This window comes from Microtus ochrogaster, unplaced genomic scaffold, assembly GCF_000317375.1.
Source record: "Microtus ochrogaster isolate Prairie Vole_2 unplaced genomic scaffold, MicOch1.0 UNK26, whole genome shotgun sequence".
NCBI lineage: Eukaryota > Metazoa > Chordata > Mammalia > Rodentia > Cricetidae > Microtus > Microtus ochrogaster.
This window is the reverse complement of record NW_004949124.1, coordinates 990787-1011361: the sequence shown is the minus strand read 5'-3', so window position 1 is coordinate 1011361 and position 20575 is coordinate 990787. Positions and strand designations below refer to the sequence as shown.

Sequence of the window (20575 nt, the reverse complement as noted above, 5' to 3'; positions counted from 1 at the left end):
AATAATCTTCTAGGTGCCGGTGAATCCAAAGCTAAGATGGTTGTTCCTTGTGGTATGGTCAGTGTCACAGTTCTAGTTACCCCGTTGGTTACTCCTGTTTCTGGAGATAGCTCAGTGCTCCTGTGCTTTGCTCTGCTCCCTTGGAGTTTGCTGTCTCAGGCCTACCTTGGACTAGGCTTCTGGTTTTGATCTGTTTCTGTAAATCCTGGTCTGGATCTCCTCCTGCAGAAGTCCCTGGCTTGGAGTTGGACCCGTTCTTGTGGAGATTGCTGACTCTGGATCTGGTTGCTTGCTCAGTCCTCGTCCGCCCATGTCCTGGGACTAGGTTTGTTCCTGGTTTCTGCTCCTGGTAGAGCTTGTTCTCTCTCTGCCCTAGGTAGCTGGTTCAGTCCCACTCCAGTTCTAGTGGAGATTGCAGACTCTTGAGTCAAGTCGTTGGCTCAGTCCTGGTCTGTCAGTGTCCCAGGACTGGATTGCCCCTGGCTTCTGCTCCAGGTGGAACTTGTTTTCACAGGCCCTCTCTGTCCTAGGTGTCTCCCATTTCTGCTTTCTTATAGTCCTTGATAGAGTGCCTCACTCCATCCCATGAGTATCACTTGTAGTGAATGCCCATAAGTCCTTCTGGGGGGAAAACCTTTATAATTTACAGTATATAGTTGAAATTCCATTGTAGGCCCTTTTTCCAAGTGGAAGTCAGATACGGTTTTTTTTTTTTGTTTTGTTTTGTGTTTTGATGCTGAAGACCCTTCCATGAATAGATGTCTCATCTACTAACAGGTTAAGTTTAGAAACTAGGTAAGAGATTTTCATTTTATTTTTTTCTTTTTCCCTTTTTGTATATGATGTGTATATGTGTGCGCGCACACATACGGAAGCTTGTGGTTGATATCTTTAATCATTTACGTCATTCTTCCTTCCGCTTTATAAATTGAAGCAGGGTCTTAGTAAACCCAGATCTCACCCTTATGATTAGGATTGCAAGTCTGCTTGCTCTGGGGATTCCTGGCTCTGCCTTCCCAGACTGAACTTAGAGGCAGGCCTACCTAGCATTTATATGAACTTCTGGGGATCCAAACTCCCATGGTTAGTGCCAGTTCCTGTGGAGTCATCTTCCCCATTTTGTAGTGCTGGGAATTGAAACTAGGACTTTTTGTGCACTAGCCCAGCACCCATCCATTGAGCTATAACCCCAGTCTACATTCCTTTTTTCAATTTAACTATATTTTTACTATGAAAGTTATTTAGTTATATAGCTCAATAGTATTGTGCTATCATGCCTAGTGTGTACTGGACTAAATGGTGACAGTTTTAATGTGGTCTGGGGGTAGAATATGAAGATGAAATTAATATATAGATTTATTTCTCTGGGAAAATATAGTTGGAACTTTCAGAGTCTATCTCTCCTTTGTCCCTTTGTTTTCCACTAGTGTAACTTGTTTAGCAATAATATTGAATAATGTTAATAGTTTTAAAAAGATTTGTTTTACTCTTTTCTTTTTTTTCTTTTCCTTTTTCTTTTGAGACAGTGTCTTTCTTTGTAGCCTTGGCTGCCCTATAATATTTTATGTAGAACAGAATGGCCACAGACACATGGAGATCTGCCTCTGTTTGCCTTCTGAGTGTATTAAATAAAAATTCAACATACTGAGTGTAGTGACACATACCTTTACAAGTGGATCTCTGTGAGTTCTAAGATAGCCTTGTCTACATAGTGAGTTCCAGGACAGGGCTTTGTAGAGAGACCCTGTCTGAAAAAAAACAAAACAAAACAAAAAAAACAAGCAAACAAAAAATTAAATAACTATGTATTTATGAGATGAAATGTGATATTTTGATATATGTTCATATTGTAGAGAGATTTAATAAAATGAGACATTATGTCTTTACCATTTTATAGTTATTATTTCTTCCTTGTGAGAATATTTGAAACCAATAGTAGGTTGTTGTTATCTGTGGCCAGCATACTGTATAATAGTATTATTGAAATAATAGGTTACTAAATAGATGATCACCAGCTAGTTCATCACATCTGTTTTCTGCTACTTTGTACTTTTAACCAGCATCCCATCTCATACTCCTACATCAGCTCTAGTAACAGTCATTTTAATCTTTGGTTCTGTGAGTTACAGAGTATAAACTTTACATGTAAGTGATATCATTTATACTTGTCTTCCTTTTCCTGGCCTATTGAAGTTCAATTCATTTTTATTCATCTTGTTATGAATGGAGTTGTTATCTTTTTTTTTTTGGTTTTGGTTTTGGTTTTTTCGAGACAGGTTTTCACTGTAGTTTTAGAGCCTTCCTGGAACTAGCTCTTGAAGACCAGGGTGACCTCAAACTCACAGAGATCCTCCTGCCTCTGCCTCCCAAGTGCTGGGATTAAAGACGTGTGCCACCACCACCTGAATGGAGTTGTTATCTTTTAAAAGGCTTTGCAATGTTCTACTGCATGTACTTGTTCACTCACCCACATACCATACTTTTATCTATTCACTCATGATGGAGACCTGGCTTGCTTCTCTGTACCTTGGTAATTTAAAAAAAAAAAGGTTTAGTTTTTTACTTAATGGCAAATTCTTGCTGTAAACAATAAACTAATGGTATTATTCACATTAGCGATACATACATAGCTCTTTAATTGATCAGGTCAATGTAAGGTTTTGTTTAAAACTGTTTAGAAGTATTTCTTTGCTTATATTTCTGTTTTCTTTCAGTGGGCCACAGTTACATTTCATCTTCCTCATCATATATTGAAGTCTATTGCCAGTGCCATTGTAAATGAACTCAAGAAAATAAATCAAAATGTTGCTGCCTTACCTGTGGCATCCTCAGTGATGGACAGATTGTCTTACCTCTTACCCAGTGCACGCCCAGAACTTGGTGTGGGGCCAGGCCGCTCTGTAGACAGGTAGGACCCTTGCTCCTCTGGGTATACTGAGATTGAATTCCTAGATTTAGGGTTATCCGAAAAGTACTGCAAATCTTATTATAATCAGAATGTTTTAAAAAGCAGGTTTTCATTTAAAGGTATGTGCCACCACTGCCCATAGATTTTCATTTATACATAAATGTTGTAGTGAGCTGATAGCTACTGTTCAATATGTGTATCTGGAAGGGGATTGCAAGACTGTATTTTGAAGATTCCAATGCTGAGTGAGTATTTGAGAAAATGGCTTAAAATTTTCTCAAATATTCACTCAGCATTGGGTGTGTAATATTTTGCCAGTAATTTACTAACTTTTGAGATGAATTCTGACAAATGCTATATACAAATGTGAGTGTAATTAAAATTGTTTACTGTTTTTATGGAGGAGGAGTGGGGTAATATGTAATATTGTAATTAGCTGCAAAATTCTCAGTGAAAAATATCCTAAAATAGTTCTTCCAAGGGAATGGAGGAGTAGGTATGATTAAAATACATTCTATTCACCTATGAAGTTCTCAAAGAAAAAATCCTGTCCCCCAATTTCTTGGAGTAGTTTCTTACACTGTTTTCGCTAGATTTAAACAGTACTATGAAAAATCATACCTCTATCATCTAATTTTTTAAAATTTATTAAGTAGCTGTTTTATGTAAAACTAAAGCTTATAATGTGTTTGATGAAAGCTTGATAAATAAATTATTTGATATTGTAAGTACTAAAGTTTATTAATGTGAAAATAGAATTTAAAGCCTGATAGTTTTTGATTGGGTATTCACATTTTCTCTCATGTCTAACTTTTTGATTTTCATATTTCCATTGGGTGATTCACTTTCTATGCACTTTCCTGAAGTAAATTTTTAAATAATATATGGTGATGCTAGCAAGTACAATACTGAAAGAATTCATTTTAAGTATGGTTCTTACATTCATAGTATTTAGCAAGCAGTTTATCCTTTACATTGTTCATTTGCCCTGTTTTTGCTGTTTTTATCATAGATACAATTTCTATTAATTACATTAGCAAGTGGTAAGGATTTTTATATGCTAGAGTAATGTTGTTATTTCTGTCTTTTGGAGAGAATATGCCACTCAATCTGAATATCAGGTGCTAAGTGTTGTAGGAAGGAGGGCCTACTTGTTCGTCCTGGCCGCCTGGCTAGTTTAGCCCCGAAATAATCACAGGGAAACTTTATTAATTAAATCACTGCTTGGCCCATTAGTTCTAGCTTCTTATTGGCTAACTCCTACATCTTTATTTAACCCATTTCTATCTATATATCATCACGAGGTCATGGCCTACCCAAAAAGTTTCAGCACGTCTGCCTCCGGCAGTGGATCCATGGCGTCCCTTCAACTCTGTGTTCTTCCTCCCAGAATTCAGTTCTGTCTTCTCTGCCAGTCTAAGTTCTACCCTATCAGCCAAGGCAGTTTCTTTATTCATTAGCCAGTACAAGCAACACACAGAGGGGACTCCCACATCAGCTAAGTGCTATAGCTATCATTAAAATATTCTTGCAACCTGTATGGAAGTAGGAACAAAGAAAGAGAAACTTGTTATTAGATGCCGATTTTGAGATGTTATCGACTCTGCAGAGCTAATTTACAGTGTTTTCTAAAGATGCTACTGCATACTGTGATAAGTGTTGTATTTTAGGAAATGAGATAGGTTTTTTTTTTTTTGTTTTGTGTTAGTTATTTTTGACAAGAAGTAACTTAAGAAAGCTTATTTTGACTCATAATTTGAGGCTCTAATTCATCATCATAGGGGGCAAGGCATGGGCAGGATTTTGTATGTACAGTCAGGAATCAGAGAGAAATGAATGCCTGTATTCACCTTAGTTTCTTCTTTTTATTTATCCTGAACCGCAGGTATAGAATGGTACTTCCCAACTTAAGGGATGGTTTTTCCTCTTCAGTCAAACTTCTGGAAATGTCTAAAAGACACACCTAAGGGACGTGTCATCTATGTAGTTCCAGATCCAGCCATATGTTTCTTCTGGGTGTACTAAAATATCTTCAAGTACTAATTTGAGAGCCTTGAAGTTAATTCATTAATAATGAATCTACAAAAACCTTGGTAGGCATAGTGAGTTGAGGCTATCCTGGGCTATATGAGACACTGTTTCAACCTCCTCTCTTGTAAATACATACGTAACTTATACATGAAACTTTTATAACCCCAAAGGGTTTTTTTTTTTCTTCTTCAAAAAAGGAAACATTTATTAATGCACTTTGAGCGTCTGTGTCCTGGGTAGTAACGGAGCTGCTATCAGATAAACTTCACTTTTTACTTTGTTTCTGAGGCCTGTGCCCAGGGTCCTGTGCTTCCTGTATATTGCTGGGAATTGGATCCAAGGGTGCAATGTGTGTGTGTTAGGCAACTGTTTCAAGATCTGATACTGATGTGCCACTTACCTCATGCTCTTAAAAGTCAGAATGTAGTTCTGAGTAACCTAGAGTAATATTTTTGAACATTAGGTATGAATTAGTTTTTGGAATCTATGTAGAAATCATTTTTTTCTGGTCTATTTTTTCATGCCCCCCCCCCCCTTCAGTTACTATTTATGTAGCTGTAAGAGCAAGAGGAAGCTTTGCTCTTAGTCTTTTCTTACTTGAATTTTCTTGGACTTTAGTTTGTTATTGTCCTTTAAAAATTCACCGATACCCTTAATTATAGCTTAATTTTACTATCAAAGTGTGAGGATTTTATTGTTCTGTTTTCTAGATAGTCAAGTTAGGCTGTTCCAGCTCATATGCTCTTGCCTCAGCCTCCTGAGTGCTGGGATTATAGATAGACTGATTATGGTTTTTAAAATGTACTAGAGTTTCTGGTTTTAGTGGTACACACCTTTGATCCCTGCAGGCAGAGGCTGGCTGAATTTGAAGCTGCATGGTGAGTTTCAGGACGGCCAGGGCTACACAGCTGAGACTGTCTGTGCCTCAACCAATTTTAAAACTAAACAAAAGTTTGCTAGAGTATATAGCTCCCCTGGAGGAAGATTTTTCTAGATAAAAGAACAATAAACCAATTTCTAGTTAAAAACAATTTAAAAAGCAAATAAAACGCAAGCCCTGCTTAAATGCTTACACAGAGTAGCAGAGACAAAGACCCACTTCAGCTGGCTTGTGGCCTGAGGAAAAGTGCAGGGCTCTCTGTCATTCTCTTCATTTCCTGTTGTCTGATTGGTAATGACTCATTGTTAGTTAACTTAATCTGCCTGTGGAATTCTCCAGTTGCTGTAGCCATTAACCAGCTTTTCTTTTTCTTTACAGTTTTTAGGGGTATGTGTTGAAAATAAAAATTTGAACATAATCATTCCAATTAACTATCTAACTAACTAATTAAATTTTTTCTTTTCTTTTCTTTTTTTTTTTTTTTTTAAGACAGGGTTTCTTTTTCTGGCTATCCTGGAACTTGCTTTGTAGACTAGGCTGGCCTCAATCTCACAGAGATCCACCTGTTTTAGCTTCCTGAGTGCTGGGATTAAAGGTGTGCGCTGCTACCACTCAGCTTCTTTCAACTTGTTTTTATATTTCAGTAATTTTCTTTTCTGCAGCATTAAATAGGCGTTTCCCTTTATATGCTGTTTGCTTACTTTTAGGGCACTGATGTATAGTGAGGCTAACAGAAGGGAGACATTCACTTCGTGGCCTCATGTTGGCTATAGGTGGGCACAGCCAGATCCCATGGCTCAAGCTGGATTTTATCATCAGGTAAAAAATATCAAAAATAGATGTTTTTCCAAGTTTACTGTAAGTTTAGTAAGCACAGCGTTTTAATTAAAAATTTTTTTCTTTTGAGAGTGTTTTATGCAATCTAGCTATGTGCTTGTTTGTATATGTGCTTGTATGTTTTGTTTGCCACATATTTGATTGTGATGTTGATCCTATGTCCTACATCAGGAATTTAGGGGTCAAATAATTATTGAATTATCTAAATCTTTCGGATTAGACATGTTAGCCCCCCCCCTTTTTTGTTGTCAAGTTCATGTGGTTTTTGTCATTTTTGGGAAATGTTCTCATTGGATATTTGATTATTTTCATTGTTTGACTTTTGCTTTTATAAGCTAGTAGTAGATTCTTGAGGTGATGTAATAATTTTGCAAGGTATACACCTGAAATGCTGTTACTTGGGAGACTTAGGAATGGGGGATTGTGTGTTGCAGACCAGACAGAAGTATGCAGTGAAAAACTACATTTATTTATTTATTTATTTATTTATTTATTTATTTATTTATTTATTTACTCTCAAGGCAAGGTTGCCCTCACTGGCCTGCTAATTTATCAAACACTTCTTAATATATGTATGAGCAGATTAGCACTATAAATTATTGTTTTTTTCCTTAGAAAATTATACTTGAAATTGGGAACTTTTTGAAGAATTGCTATTGAAAAGCCATTTTGATAATGATTGGTCCTTCCCTTTCTCTCTTCTTCCCTTTCATTCCTGCCTGCCTACTTGCTCTCTCCTCTATTTTAACATATTTTGCAGCCTGCCTCATCTGGAGATGATAGAGCCATGTGCTTTACTTGTAGTGTATGTCTCGTTTGTTGGGAGCCTACAGATGAACCTTGGTGAGTCTTGAATTTTCTGGGAATAGTAGGTTGTTAGTATTATAGTGCTTCTAAATTTAACTTTTCCGATCCTGATGTAATCTTCTTGTCTTTTTGCTCTGTGTTATTGTCACTATCTTAAGAGAATGAGGTAGTCCTGTTACAAGATTTTCCAAAATCTACATGGGGGAAGTACCAAAAAATAAAACTAGGTTCTCACCAGAGCAGCTGTGTTAAATCAACCCTAGCACTCCCACTAATTCAGCAGTGTAGTTCTGACCACTGAAGAAAGGTGAACAGAGAATCCATGGAGGGGAGGTACAGTTACAGTACAGTTCTAATTTTAAGTAACATTTTAGAGGATGTTTTCTGTCTGAATTAGAGAGTACAACATTTTAATCCTTGATTTACATTAGCTATGTAGCGAGACCCAAGATTTACTAATATCTACTATGAGACCTTATTTTAGAAAAAAAAAGTACTAGCAGTAAATATCTGTCATACTGTATAGCTGATATTATTTTAAATACTGTTTTATAACTCATTCAGTTCCCATAGTAACTCTCTAAAGTCGGTGCTGTTATTAGTAGGGGAAATCTGAGACTATATTTTTCAATTAAAATTCTTTTGATAGTGCTTGGTATTGAACTCAGGACCTTCAGAATTCTAGTCAAGGGTTCTAACACTAAGGTATACCCCTAGCTCATTAAGTTACTTATTTTAATTTTATATGTATGAATGTTTGCCTGCATGTATGTATGTGTACCATGTGCTTGCTTGGTATATAAGATCCCCTGTAACTATAAGTACAGGTGATTGTGAGCTTCCATTTGAGTGCTGGCGACATGTGCTGGAAACTGAACTTGAGTTCTTTGTCAGAGCAATAAGTGTTCTTTTTTAAAAAATATTTATTTATTATGTGTACAATATTCTGTTTGTGTGTATGCCTGAAGGCCAGAAGAGGGCAACAGACCCCATTACAGATGGTTGTGAGCCACCATGTGGTTGCTGGGAATTGAACTCAGGACCTTTGGAAGAGCAGGCAATGCTCTTAACCTCTGAGCCATCACTCCAGCCCCCAATAAGTGTTCTTTACCTGTTTTTCCAGCGCCTCCGTTCTGTTCTTTCATTCATTGATTTATTTACTTATTCATTTATTTATTCATTTTTAAAGTGATTTATTTTCATTTTTATGTGCATTAGTGTTTGACCTGCATACATGTCTGTGTGGAGGGTGTTGGATCTTCTGGAACTGGATTAACACAATGATATTATAGAATGTGATACATATTTTAAATTTTATTTTATTTTTAGTTTATTTTAGTTCTTAGTTTATATGTATGTTTGTGTATGTACACACATGTGTATGAGGGTGCTTTCAGAGGCCAGAAAAGGCATATGATCTCTGGTGTTGGAGTTACAGGTGCTCATGAGGTGCCTGCTGTGAGTACTTGGAATGAACTCTGTGAAGGCAGCTGCACTATTAGCCATGAAGCTATATCTCTGACCCAAACACACACACACACACACACACACACACACACACACACACACACACACACATGTAACAATGTTTGTGCACATCTATTTGAGACAGGGTCTCATATAGCCTAGACTTTTTTGGAACTCGCTATTCAGCAGATAGGTTTTCATTATGTAATTCTGGCTTACTATGTAAACCAAACTGGCTTAGTCAAAAAGATCCACCTGCTTCTGTCTCTATTGTGCTGAGATTAAAGTTGTATGCCACAGTGCCCTTCCTGCCATCAAATTTTTGATTTTCCTGCCACCTTGATCTGTGTTCAGAGGAATGTGTCTCTTTACCCAGTCAAAACTGTCTCTTTTAAAAATGGAGGTAATCCTAAAATGAGCCCAGACTACACATCAACTCACTATGTAACCCAGATTGGGCTAAAACTCAAGTCAGTTATCCTCTTCAGTTTCCCGAGTGCTGGAATTATAGATGTAAGCCACAATTCACAACTTGGAAGGTACCTATCTTTATAACTTTTCATGTTGGGGAAGAAGACTCAAAATTTCAGCTTGGGCAGTTAAGTGCCATCTTTTTTTTATATGCTGAGAGGTTTGGAATATACCAAGTATGGGATTTCAAAAGCTCTCAAGAATTTGGTAAATTCTGATGTTCTGCATTCACTGCTCTTAAGTGCACAGGTGAGAAAATAGATTGCTGAGCATGGGTGCTTTCCAAATCTTTTAACAGAGAAAAGACAGTTTAAAGGGGAAAAGATGAACTTAATATTTTGCTTGTGGGAGTTGAGTTACTTTGGAGGGAGATTGAATTATTCAAGAAATAAAAATGGGTATTCTCTACTTCCTGTCAGTTCTGCTTTTTCTTCTCAACTCCAAGGAGTTAATTCCTTTTGTATGTTTGGTGTTGTGACAAGTTTGGCCATTGCAATGAAAAACTAGAAAATTCTTAAATCCCCATCAAGAGTGCTGTGGCATCTGGGAAGCAGAGGCAGGTGGATTTTTTGTCAGTTTGATGCCATCTACCACTGCATACTGAGACCATGACTTTTTTTTTTTTAAAGTGTTATAGCTAATATAATGTGACAAATTCATGATGAGTGAGCAATGGAGAGTTAGAAGAACTTGATATTCCCTAATGATCACTGTCAGTAACATTCTGTATGGCCTTGTTTCATGAAAGCTGTTATGGAGTGCCACTGATGATCTAAAATTGTTTGAAGCAATAAACCCTGTTTTGTTTTCTTAGTGTACGTAAATGGATAAAAATATTTTAGAACTAGTTAAAATCTTAAGTCTTATCTGGAAGGTGGGATAAAGATTACTAGAATTAGATAAAACTGGTTAGCTTTTATTTTACACAGTTACATGTGGCAATAAATGTTTAGTAAAAAAGTTAAAACTGTGGTACAAGAAGGTAAGAAGGGGAAAAATGAACTAGAACTAAAGTGGGAGAGAATGTAACTCAGATGTGCTTTGTGGTATAATGCAAAAGGATTTAGGAAAGACATCTGTACATTACAAATTGTCCAGGATGTTACTATAGTAAACTGCAGGTGCATTGTGAAAAGAAATATGTCTGTTCAGAAGAACAGCATGTTTTATGAGTGAAATTTTATCTATCATTGTAAGTAAGGAAACAATTTTTTTTCCATCTTTGATAGTAGAATTCTGTCCTCAAGTAGTGCTTTGAAATTGCAAGTAGAAAAATTATAAAAAGAAACACATAACAGAAAACTGAAAGGAGGGTTGGGTGGTGGTGCCGCTTTCCTTTAATCCCAGCACTTAGAGACAGAAACAGGCAGAGCTTGTGAGTTCTAGGCCAGTCTGTTCTACAGAGTGAGTTCCAGGACTGCCAGGGCTACAAAGAGAAACCCTGTTTTGAAAAACCAAAAAAGAAAAGAAAAAGAAAACCAAAAGGAAATATAAAAGGGTTAGGAAGTTGAGCAAATAATTTTGTCATGAATTGAATTTTTGTACTGATTTCACACTTGCAGTCAGTTAAAGTGAGTAAAACTGCTAATAATAAGTACCTAGAATATGAACTGTAAACACTGAATGATTGAGTGGAATTGAGTGATCTTTGAAAGGTAAGTTTGGGTGGAAATACAGCTGCGTGGTAGAGTGCTTACTTTTTCAATATGCTCAGAGATGTGCCTTTCATTCAAGTACTTGTATTTGCCACCCCATCCTCCCCGTTCACCCGAACAAAAACATGCATGATGTAGTAAGATTAAGACTTTTTAACATACACATAAAGAAGATAGTTTTCGAGTTTCTGCTTTGCTCTTCAGTAAACTTTTCCTTTTCACTCTGTAAAGGTCTGAACATGAGAGACATTCCCCCAACTGCCCCTTTGTAAAAGGCGAACACACCCAGAATGTACCCTTGTCGGTCACACTGGCAACGAGTCCTGCACAGCTTCCATCTGCCGACGGAGCTGACAGAATATCTTGCTTTGGGTCGGGGAGCTGTCCTCAGTTTCTAGCTGCTGCCACCAAACGTGGGAAGATCTGCATATGGGATGTCTCCAAACTCATGAAGGTGCACTTGAAGTTTGAAATTAATGCCTACGATCCAGCAATTGTACAACAACTGATCCTATCAGGAGACCCAAGCTCAGGAGTTGATTCAAGGAGACCAACTTTGGCATGGCTAGAAGACTCCTCTAGTTGCTCAGACATACCAAAACTGGAAGGAGACAGGTACATGATTTTGTTTCATTGGTATTTGTAATGGTACATGTTTGCTTTTTTCATATTTCATTTTCTTCATTAGTTAATGAGATAGAAAAAAAAGAAAGATAGAAAATGGGTTAAGTTAGAGAGTAGAAAATATTCTCTTAACTTCTTTGGCTGGAAATCTGAAAGCAATGTGAATCTCAGAAGTTTTCATTCAGAATACTGCAGGTTAATTAGATCTGGTTCTGGAGCAGTAGGACTTCTACAAGTTGCATTCCAGTCTGAACCATAGAGTGAGAATTTTGTTTCAAAATTCCAAAAAAATAAAACACACAAAAAGAAGATACCACTCTCTGTAATATACCGTTTTTCTCCAAATTACATTTTCCTTTATGTAGATTTCCACAGGAGTTGTTTCCTTTATGTAGATTTCCACAGGAGTTGGTAGAAATACTGATGTAATTAAGAATAAATATATGATAATGAAAAACACTATGCCAAACAGCAAACACTAGCAGTCATAGTTATATTAGAGAGGCTAAAATACATTTGACAAATTATTCACTATATTGTTCTGAAGCTACTCAATAAATCACATTTCTGTGCAATAAATATCATACTGTGTAATAGGAAATCTCAGTCTTATCTATCAAGTAATTGCCACATTAAAAACTAAAACCTAGGAGCCGGGCGGTGGTGGCGCACGCCTTTAATCCCAGCACTTGGGAGGCAGAGGCAGGCGGATCTCTGTGAGTTCGAGACCAGCCTGGTCTACAAGAGCTAGTTCCAGGACAGGCTCCAAAGCCACAGAGAAACCCTGTCTCGAAAAAACAAAACAAAACAAAACAAAAAAAAAAAAAAAAAAAACCTAAAACCTAGGAAGTATAAAAATTGTAAAAATAATGTAATTGTAAAGATAATGTGCATATATAATTAGAGTACATATGTAGCATTTGTGAAGACCTTAGTTCTGTCTTCAGTATCAGAGACATAACAAAAAAATAAAACTTTTTAAATTTGTTAATAAAAAGTTTACATACTGAAATTAAGCCAGTGGATTAGATTTTGTAATGTTACTTTTTACCGGATAGTTCCATAGAATAGTTGTGCCTGATGATTCTGGTTTCTCTTTTCTTTTATCCTTCAAGTTCTGGAAGTGAATTTCACTAATGAGTAGCAAAATGACTTCAGATGAGACAAGAGTATCTAATTATTTGGAACTGTGTATTAACAGAAGAGAGGGAGAAATGTCTGGTTGCTTTTTGTCCTGCTTTCCCTTCTCAGAGCTGGAGAGCAGCCTACACAGACATTGAGGCACTGTAATTGAATTGTCTCTCTTTATCTTCTTTGCTAGATTCTTGGTTTTTGTGGTTGTATCTGATCTATAGGATTGGGATGGAGAGTCAAGGAAACCTTCCATTTCCTAAGAGTGTTCACTTGACTTTGAATTGGGTTAATATCACATAGCTCTGTTTTAGTCAAATAAATAGAATGAAAGATTTCATATAGCCATTCAGTGTATGATAAATCCTAGCATCTAGCAATCCCTGTTAATACTGTCAGTGGTGATGTAAAATGGAGCATCTTTAACTGTATGCATTGAGAGTGTCTGCCTTTACCTTCTGGGTGTCCAGTGTTACTGATGTGATCATTCTTATACTGCAGTCATGGCCTGTATTTTTGAGACAGGATTTCATTACACAGCCCTGGTTGGTCTGGTTCTTGTGATGTAGACCATACTGGCCTCAAACCCAGAGATCCTGTGCTTCTGCCTTGGGTGCTGGGATTAAAGGTGTACTACTATACTCAGTGATGTGTTTTTATTAAGTATACAGAATTTTGTTCAATAAAAATTGTGGAATTGACAATTCACAACATATAAATTGGAAAGTTTGTGTAGTTTATCATGATAGTAACGTGGAAACGGACTGGCAGATGAAGGAATTGGGCCTGAGATCTGCTATAGACTGAATTAAAAGTTAGAGCTATTTTCTGTTACTATAAATCTGTTGAGAGTTTGAGTGGCAAACATTTTAGCTGTTGTTGTCTGAGTTCTTATTAACGGTTTGCTAATAGCACTAGAACTAAGAATGCTTAATTCTTGTGATTTTTAAAAAAGGATTAGTGGGTAATTATGGAGGATCATGAAATTCGCTTGTTGGTTTAAAACCTTGAGTTTCACTTAGAGCTTTGTTTTACATTTTGAATTTGTGGATTAAAAGTTGTATCACAGTCAACTTCTAGGATCACCACATTCCTCTTTGGAAAATATATGTTTATTTTTGTGTGTGTGTGTGTGTGTGTGTATATATATATGTATGTATATATATACTACTATACTAGCTATATATAGCTAGACTAGATATATACTCCTCTGTTACTTGCAGCAGAAATATTCCACAGTATTATATAGTTTATGACAGAAGCTTAGAATATATCAAGGGTTGGTTGAATCCCTACTTGGTAAAAAGGTGAAATATTTTGTGAAACAGTGATAGGGCCAAGCAGTGATAACAAATGCCTTTAATCCTAGCACTTGGGAGGCAGAGTTGGGGCAACCTTTGTGAGTTTGAGGCTAGCCTGGTATACAGAGCTAGTTCTAGGATAGCCAGCAGAAAAATCCTGTCTCAGAAAATCAAAACTACCACCACCACCACCACCACCAACAGTAAAACAACAACAACAACAAAAACGGGGGTATTTAAGGCTACCTTTCAGGAACTCTTGGTTCATCAAACCATATTAGTCTGGAAGCAATCCACAGGTTCTTATCCTCTGTGGAAACAAAAGAAGAGCCTCTTTTCCAAAACAACATATTCTTAGACCCAAACTGGAAGTCATGATGCCTTTAGAACATATATGCTGGTTTAGCTTAACACCCCATACAATGATATGTATCTCTCTACTCAGCTCCTTCACAGTCAAAAAATTCAAAGAAAACACATCACCATTATTCATTAATGGTAATCATAGCATACAGAGGGAAATCCCACATCAATTAAGTATACAGTGTTCTACCTGAATGTATGCCTGCACACCAGAAGAGGGCACCAGATCTCATTATATATGGTTGTGAGCCACCCTGTGGTTGCTTAGAATTGAAGTAAGAATCTCTAGAAGAGCAGCCAATGATCTGAATCTCTGAGACACCTGTCTATCCCCGTTTTCGAATTCTTACTATAAAATGTTTTAGGGATAAATTATTATGTTTTTGAGGACTATCAGACCACTGAATTCTTTCTTTAAAAATATTGTATTATAGCTTTTATCTCAGTATAGCTTTACAATACATGGTTAATACTAAAGACCTTGTAGTTGAATCCCAGTGTGCTGTTGCTTTATTATTTGCTTATTCTAGCTCCCAAGTACAGTATTTTTCTTAGAATTAAGTTTTTTAGGTTTCTTCTTAGTTGTGATTAGGATTTAAATTTTTTTTTTTTTTGATTTTCGAGACAGGGTTTCTCCGTAGCTTTTTGGTTCCTGTCCTGGAACTAGCCTCTGTAGACCAGGCTGGTCTCGAACTCACAGAGATCCACCTGCCTCTGCCTCCCGAGTGCTGGGATTAAAGGCATGCACCACCATCGCCTGGCTGGGATTTAAATTTTTGAAACTAGTTAGCAGACGATCCTAAGCTTGTTTTCACTCTTTTTATTATTTTAAACTATAGTGAATTGGGAGTGGGATCTGCTTAGTGGTAAATAACTTAGCCAGCATTCAGAAGACTCAACACTGAACAACAAAAGTAACAATAACAAAAAGCTAATCATATGAATTGAACTGACAATATTTTTGCATTAAATATCACTTACAAAAAAACCTAAGGCACCAAACATTTGCCAATACTGGTTTAAAAAAAACCTTCAAAATTTTAAGCATTGCATTGGAATTTTTCTTTCTTTTTTCTTCTAAGACAGATTCTAAGACCCTATTGTATTCCCAGGCTGGCCTGGATACTTTGAGCAAAAGTCCTTTTGCCTCAGCCTTTCAGGTAGCTGGAAAGACAGGTGTGTGTTTGATACTTTGCCAGCAGTCTTAAGCAGAAATTTCCATTTAAATGCAAGATAGCATTAGTAAATGTCTAAGTACTGTGGATTTAGTGCAGTGTATTTTTGAGAATTGAATTTTCTTTCTACAAAATACATCTTTTTATTTTTGTAATGAGAGTATCAAGATAAAAAAATACTGGTGATATGTTGATCAACAGGGTGTAGAGCTTGACTATTAATCTAAGAAAATGAAAAAAGGTTGATGCAAAGAGGGGAACTGACAATTTCTTGGCCATCTGAGAGAAAGGCAAAGGACAGACCTGGTGCGGGAGAATTATCTGTATTCTGTCAATCATGTTTTAAATAACCGCTGATTGGCCAGGCAGGAAGTATAGGCGGGAAAACCAGACAGGAAGTAAAAATGATACAATGGGAACAGGACAATTCTGGGAAGAAGGAAGTTGATTCCTTCCAGTCCTGCGTATACCACTGAGGAAGTAGGATGTGATCTGCCAGCTGAAAAAGGTACCGAGCCATATGGCTAAAATAGATAAGAATAATGGGTTAATATAAGCTACAAGAGCTAATAAGAAGACTGAGCTAGGGGCTGGAGAGATGGCTCAGTGGTTAAGAGCATTGCCTGCTCTTCCAAAGGTCTGGAGTTCAATTCCCAGCAACCACATGGTGGCTCACAACCATCTGTAATGAGATCTGGTGCCCTCTTCTGACCTGCAGACATACACACAGATAGACTATTGTATACATAATAAATAAATATTTAAAAAAAAAGAAGACTGAGCTAATGGGCCAATCAGCTCTATAACTTACAGAGATCTCTGTGTGATTTTTTTTGGGGGGCTAAACAGCTGTGGGAACCGGGCAGGACAAAAACCCCACCAAACAGGACGTTCATATTACACAGACCATTGTCTTGTCTTTACTCCTATCTTTTGATTGTGACACTTAACCTTGCATGTCTCATACAATAAACACACCTAAAGCTTATGGTTAAAACAAAATGACTGTTGGTGTGAATACACATATAAAACATTTCATATACATACACATAGCTGTTTATTTGTTAGTTTTACTCTACAGGTTCAAGTTCAATTTGACTAATTGCCACTCTCTTTTATGCTTTTGCTTGTTTTAAGTTACTTCCAGTCACAGATTCACATACCTATAAATGTTGCAAAGATTTAGAGGTTTCCTTCCACACAAAATTCTTCACTGTAGACATTCATTTAATGATTTATAATTGTTTATCAGTTATTTATCAAACTTAAATATCACATTTCTTTTTGGCAGTTTGTATATTGCTTGTGTTTGATTTGTGTAATAGTTGTTTTAACATTGCTTTTCAGTGCTGGGGTTATAGCTTAGTTTTTTTCTTATGTTTTAAATATTTTAGGTACGTGAGTGTTTTGCCTGTGTGTATGTATGTGTACCACATGCATGTCTAGTGTCCGTGGAGGTCAAAAGAGGGGATTAGAGTGCTCAGTAAATTGAACCCCCATGTATGTGGGTGCTGGGAAATGAACCTGGGTCCTCTTTAAGAGCAACAAGTGCTCTTAACCAATGACCCATCTCTCCAGTCCCTAGTTCAGAGTTAACAGTCTTTAAGTAGAACACATAGAGCTCTAAGTTTGATCCTCAGCATTGGCCCTACTATAGCACAAGAGACTAGCCACACACAGCCATGCTGTGTCTTGTTGCTTTCTTATGTGATGTATGTTATTTTTTTGGGTGCTGGGGATTGAATCCAAGGTCTTATACATGCCAGGCTCTTATACTGTAGCTGATGTATATCTCTAGCCCATAAGGTACAACAATTTTTTTTTTAAGTTTAAATTGTTCTTACTTTGTCTTTTAAGCGATGATTTACTGGAGGATTCAGACAGCGAAGAGCATTCCAGATCAGATTCTGTGACGGGTATGTAAAAATCTTAGATAATGTATTTTATATATCCTTATACTTATACAGTTGAAAGTAAATCTTAACACTAATTGATTCTTAATTTCCTAGTGAAATTGGAGATCTTTACTGATACAATATTTTCAGTTTTCTGTGTTTTTTAGAGATCTTCATTAAGTATAAGAACATTGTGTTCTCTAATTCAAATTTAAATGAGAAACAACTTTTTCATTCAAAGGAAATAAAGCATTAGGTATATTAAATCTTTGTCACATATACCAGGGGATGAAAATTGTGCTTATTTGTATGCTATAGTCTGTTAAATAAGTGTAATGTTTAAATCAAAGTTCTTGATACGCACAGAACTGTGAAGTCATAGGCATTGTGGTGTCAAGTAGATGTTGCCTTGCTTTTTCATAAAATAATAAGGTAAAGTACCATGGTTCATGTAGTCCAGGCTGGCCTGGAGTTTGCTATGTAGCTTAGACTGACAGTGATCGCTGTGGTCTTCTTGCCTTAGCCTCTTCAGTGTTGGATTGTAGATATGTGTCAACATGGCTTACACGTGTCATGTTTGTAAATATTTTTTCATAGAGGAGGTGTGCATCTCAAAATAATTTTATTATATTACATTTTTTTCTTTGTGGACACATACGTGTTTGAGTATACTCATCTGTGCATATACCTGAGGAAACTGCAGGTGGATGTGTTGAATGTCTTTGCTTTATTTTCAACCTTAGTTTATAAAACATTCTCAGTTTCTCTCCTGTCTCCCTGTGTCTATTTGTCTTTGGTTTTTCAAGACAGGATTTCACTGTGTAGCCCTAACTGTCCTGGGAACTCACTCTGTAGATCAGGCTGGCCTTGAACTCACAGAGATCTGCCTGCCTCTGCCTCCCAAGTGCTAGAATTAAAGGTATAGACTACCACCGAAACAGTCTTTTACTAAAGTGGGAGGTTATCTATTTGACTCTGCTAGCTGGACAGAATACTGTGGAGTTCCACCTGTCTATGTGCCCCCAGTGCTGGAGTTACAAATAGATACTCCTGTTCTTGGCTTTTACGTGGGAATCTAAACTTAAATCATCAGGATTGTACATCAAGCCTTACACTACTTGAGCCATCTGTTATTGCTCTAGCATGTTAGAGTGTCAATCCCAAACTACTTATTATTACAGTCACATTATATTCCATAAACTGTAAAATAACAATATTTAATATATGTAATATGTAGGGATTAAATAAGATAACTGCATATAAATAATTGTACACAGTACTTGAGAAATGCCCAGTTTTTAAAAAGTGATGGTTATTGTGACTGTGACTGTAACTTAATGTCATTTCATGGCCATGTCAAGGACATGTAACATGTGTCCTTAGAAGAAACATGGGTTTTTGTAGTGTAGTAGTTAAAAACTATAATCATTATAGCATAGTGAATGCTCTCTAAGTTCTGATTTGCTGTGAAATGTTCTTGAAGCTTCTACAAGGAAGGCCATACTTATTTTGGATTAACTATCATTTTTCAAGTTTTTAGTCATGGGACAAAAAAACCCCATAACGAATGTGAAAATACCCTGAATGATAAATGTAATTCTAGAAAGGTAAATGAATTGATTTCATTTAGAAAGTTTAAAATAGGCGACTAGAGAGATGGCTTAGTGGTTAAAAGCATTGGATGATCTTCCCGAGAACCTGGGTTCAATTCCCAACATCCACACGGCAGCTCACACGTATCTGTAACTCCAGTTTTCAGGGGATGTATGCCTCTTAGAAAGGTATACATGCAGGCAAAACACCAATGCACATACAATAAATAAAGTTTAAAACATTTTTAGATCAGGCTGGCAAAATGGTTCAGTAGGTAATTGATACTTACTGCCAACCCTGCTGACCTACCTGAGTTGGGTCTTTTTTTAAAAAAAAAATTTATTTATTTATTATACAATATTCTGTCTGTGTGTATGTCTGCAGGCCAGAAGAGGGCACCAGACCTCATTACAGATGGTTGTGAGCCACCATGTGGTTGCCGGGAATTGAACTCAGGACCTTTGGAAGAGCAGGCAATGCTCTTAACCACTGAGCCATCTCTCCAGCCCATGAGTTGGATCTTTTGAGGTTGAAGGAGACAGCAGAGTCCCATAAGTTGTCCTTGGACCTCCACACATGCTCCACGTTGCATGTAGACACACACAAACCAAATGCACACAATTTAGCATAATGAAAGAAATGACCTCTTTGCTACTCTTTTACAAAGACAGAAGCAGCTTGATAATACATTTTTTTTTGTTTGTTTTTCAAGACAGGTTTTCTCTGGATATTACAGTTTTAAAATCTTCTATGGAAAAATAGGGTATGCACGCAAAACCTTCTGGGTTTAAGTTTTTTATTTGTTAAATGTTTGCAGTAAGTGTTCTTCAATGTTCCCTTTTCTTAAAAATTCTTTGGTTTTAACTATAGCAACTTTCTTGTTCTTTTCTTTTGGTTTATGGATTTTATTATATATTTTTGGGTTTAATAGCACTTAACATTTTCTGGGCATTCTGGCACATGCCACAATCTGTCATGGCTGTGATTAGGAGAATTGCTAATAGTTTTAGCCTGGCTGGCTGATATAGCAAGACTCTTTTTCACCCCTCAGATAATACTTGCATTTGGACTATATTCTTATTTATCTTCTACCATTATGTTTTCTTCTGTGCTTGTTGATTTTCCATATTGGCTTAGGATGTATTTCAGTTTCTAATACCCATAAATTTATTATATATCCTTTTTCTTTTGGGACAGGCTCTCATTATGTAGCTCTGACTGATTTGAAAGTTGCTATATAGATTAGGCTAGCCTTGAACTCACAGTTTTGAGCTTCTGTCTCGTGTGAGTGTTGGGATCAAAGGTTTGTAGTGCTTTCCAGGGTCCTTTTGGTATATTCTTCTTGGTACATGTGATACATTTTTTTTTAATATTTATTTATTATGTATACAATATTCTGTCTGTGTGTATGCCTGCAGGCCAGAAGAGGGCACAAGA

General features: G+C 36.7%; 1 protein-coding gene across 10 annotated transcripts in view; it reads left to right on the top strand.

Annotated features, from left to right (window-relative positions):
- Window positions 1-20575, top strand: part of Birc6 (baculoviral IAP repeat containing 6) — a 196628-nt gene that overhangs the window by 29982 nt on the left and 146071 nt on the right. For all 10 annotated transcript variants that reach the window (XR_003378819.1, XM_026789677.1, XM_026789673.1 and 7 more), the window contains exons 4-8: window positions 2715-2908; window positions 6527-6638; window positions 7417-7499; window positions 11288-11671; window positions 17508-17566. Coding sequence is in view for 9 of the 10 variants with exons in the window: in XM_026789677.1 (XP_026645478.1) it covers window positions 2715-2908; window positions 6527-6638; window positions 7417-7499; window positions 11288-11671; window positions 17508-17566 (832 nt within the window). In the remaining variant the exon portion in view is untranslated. The remainder of the gene's footprint in view (window positions 1-2714; window positions 2909-6526; window positions 6639-7416; window positions 7500-11287; window positions 11672-17507; window positions 17567-20575) is intronic.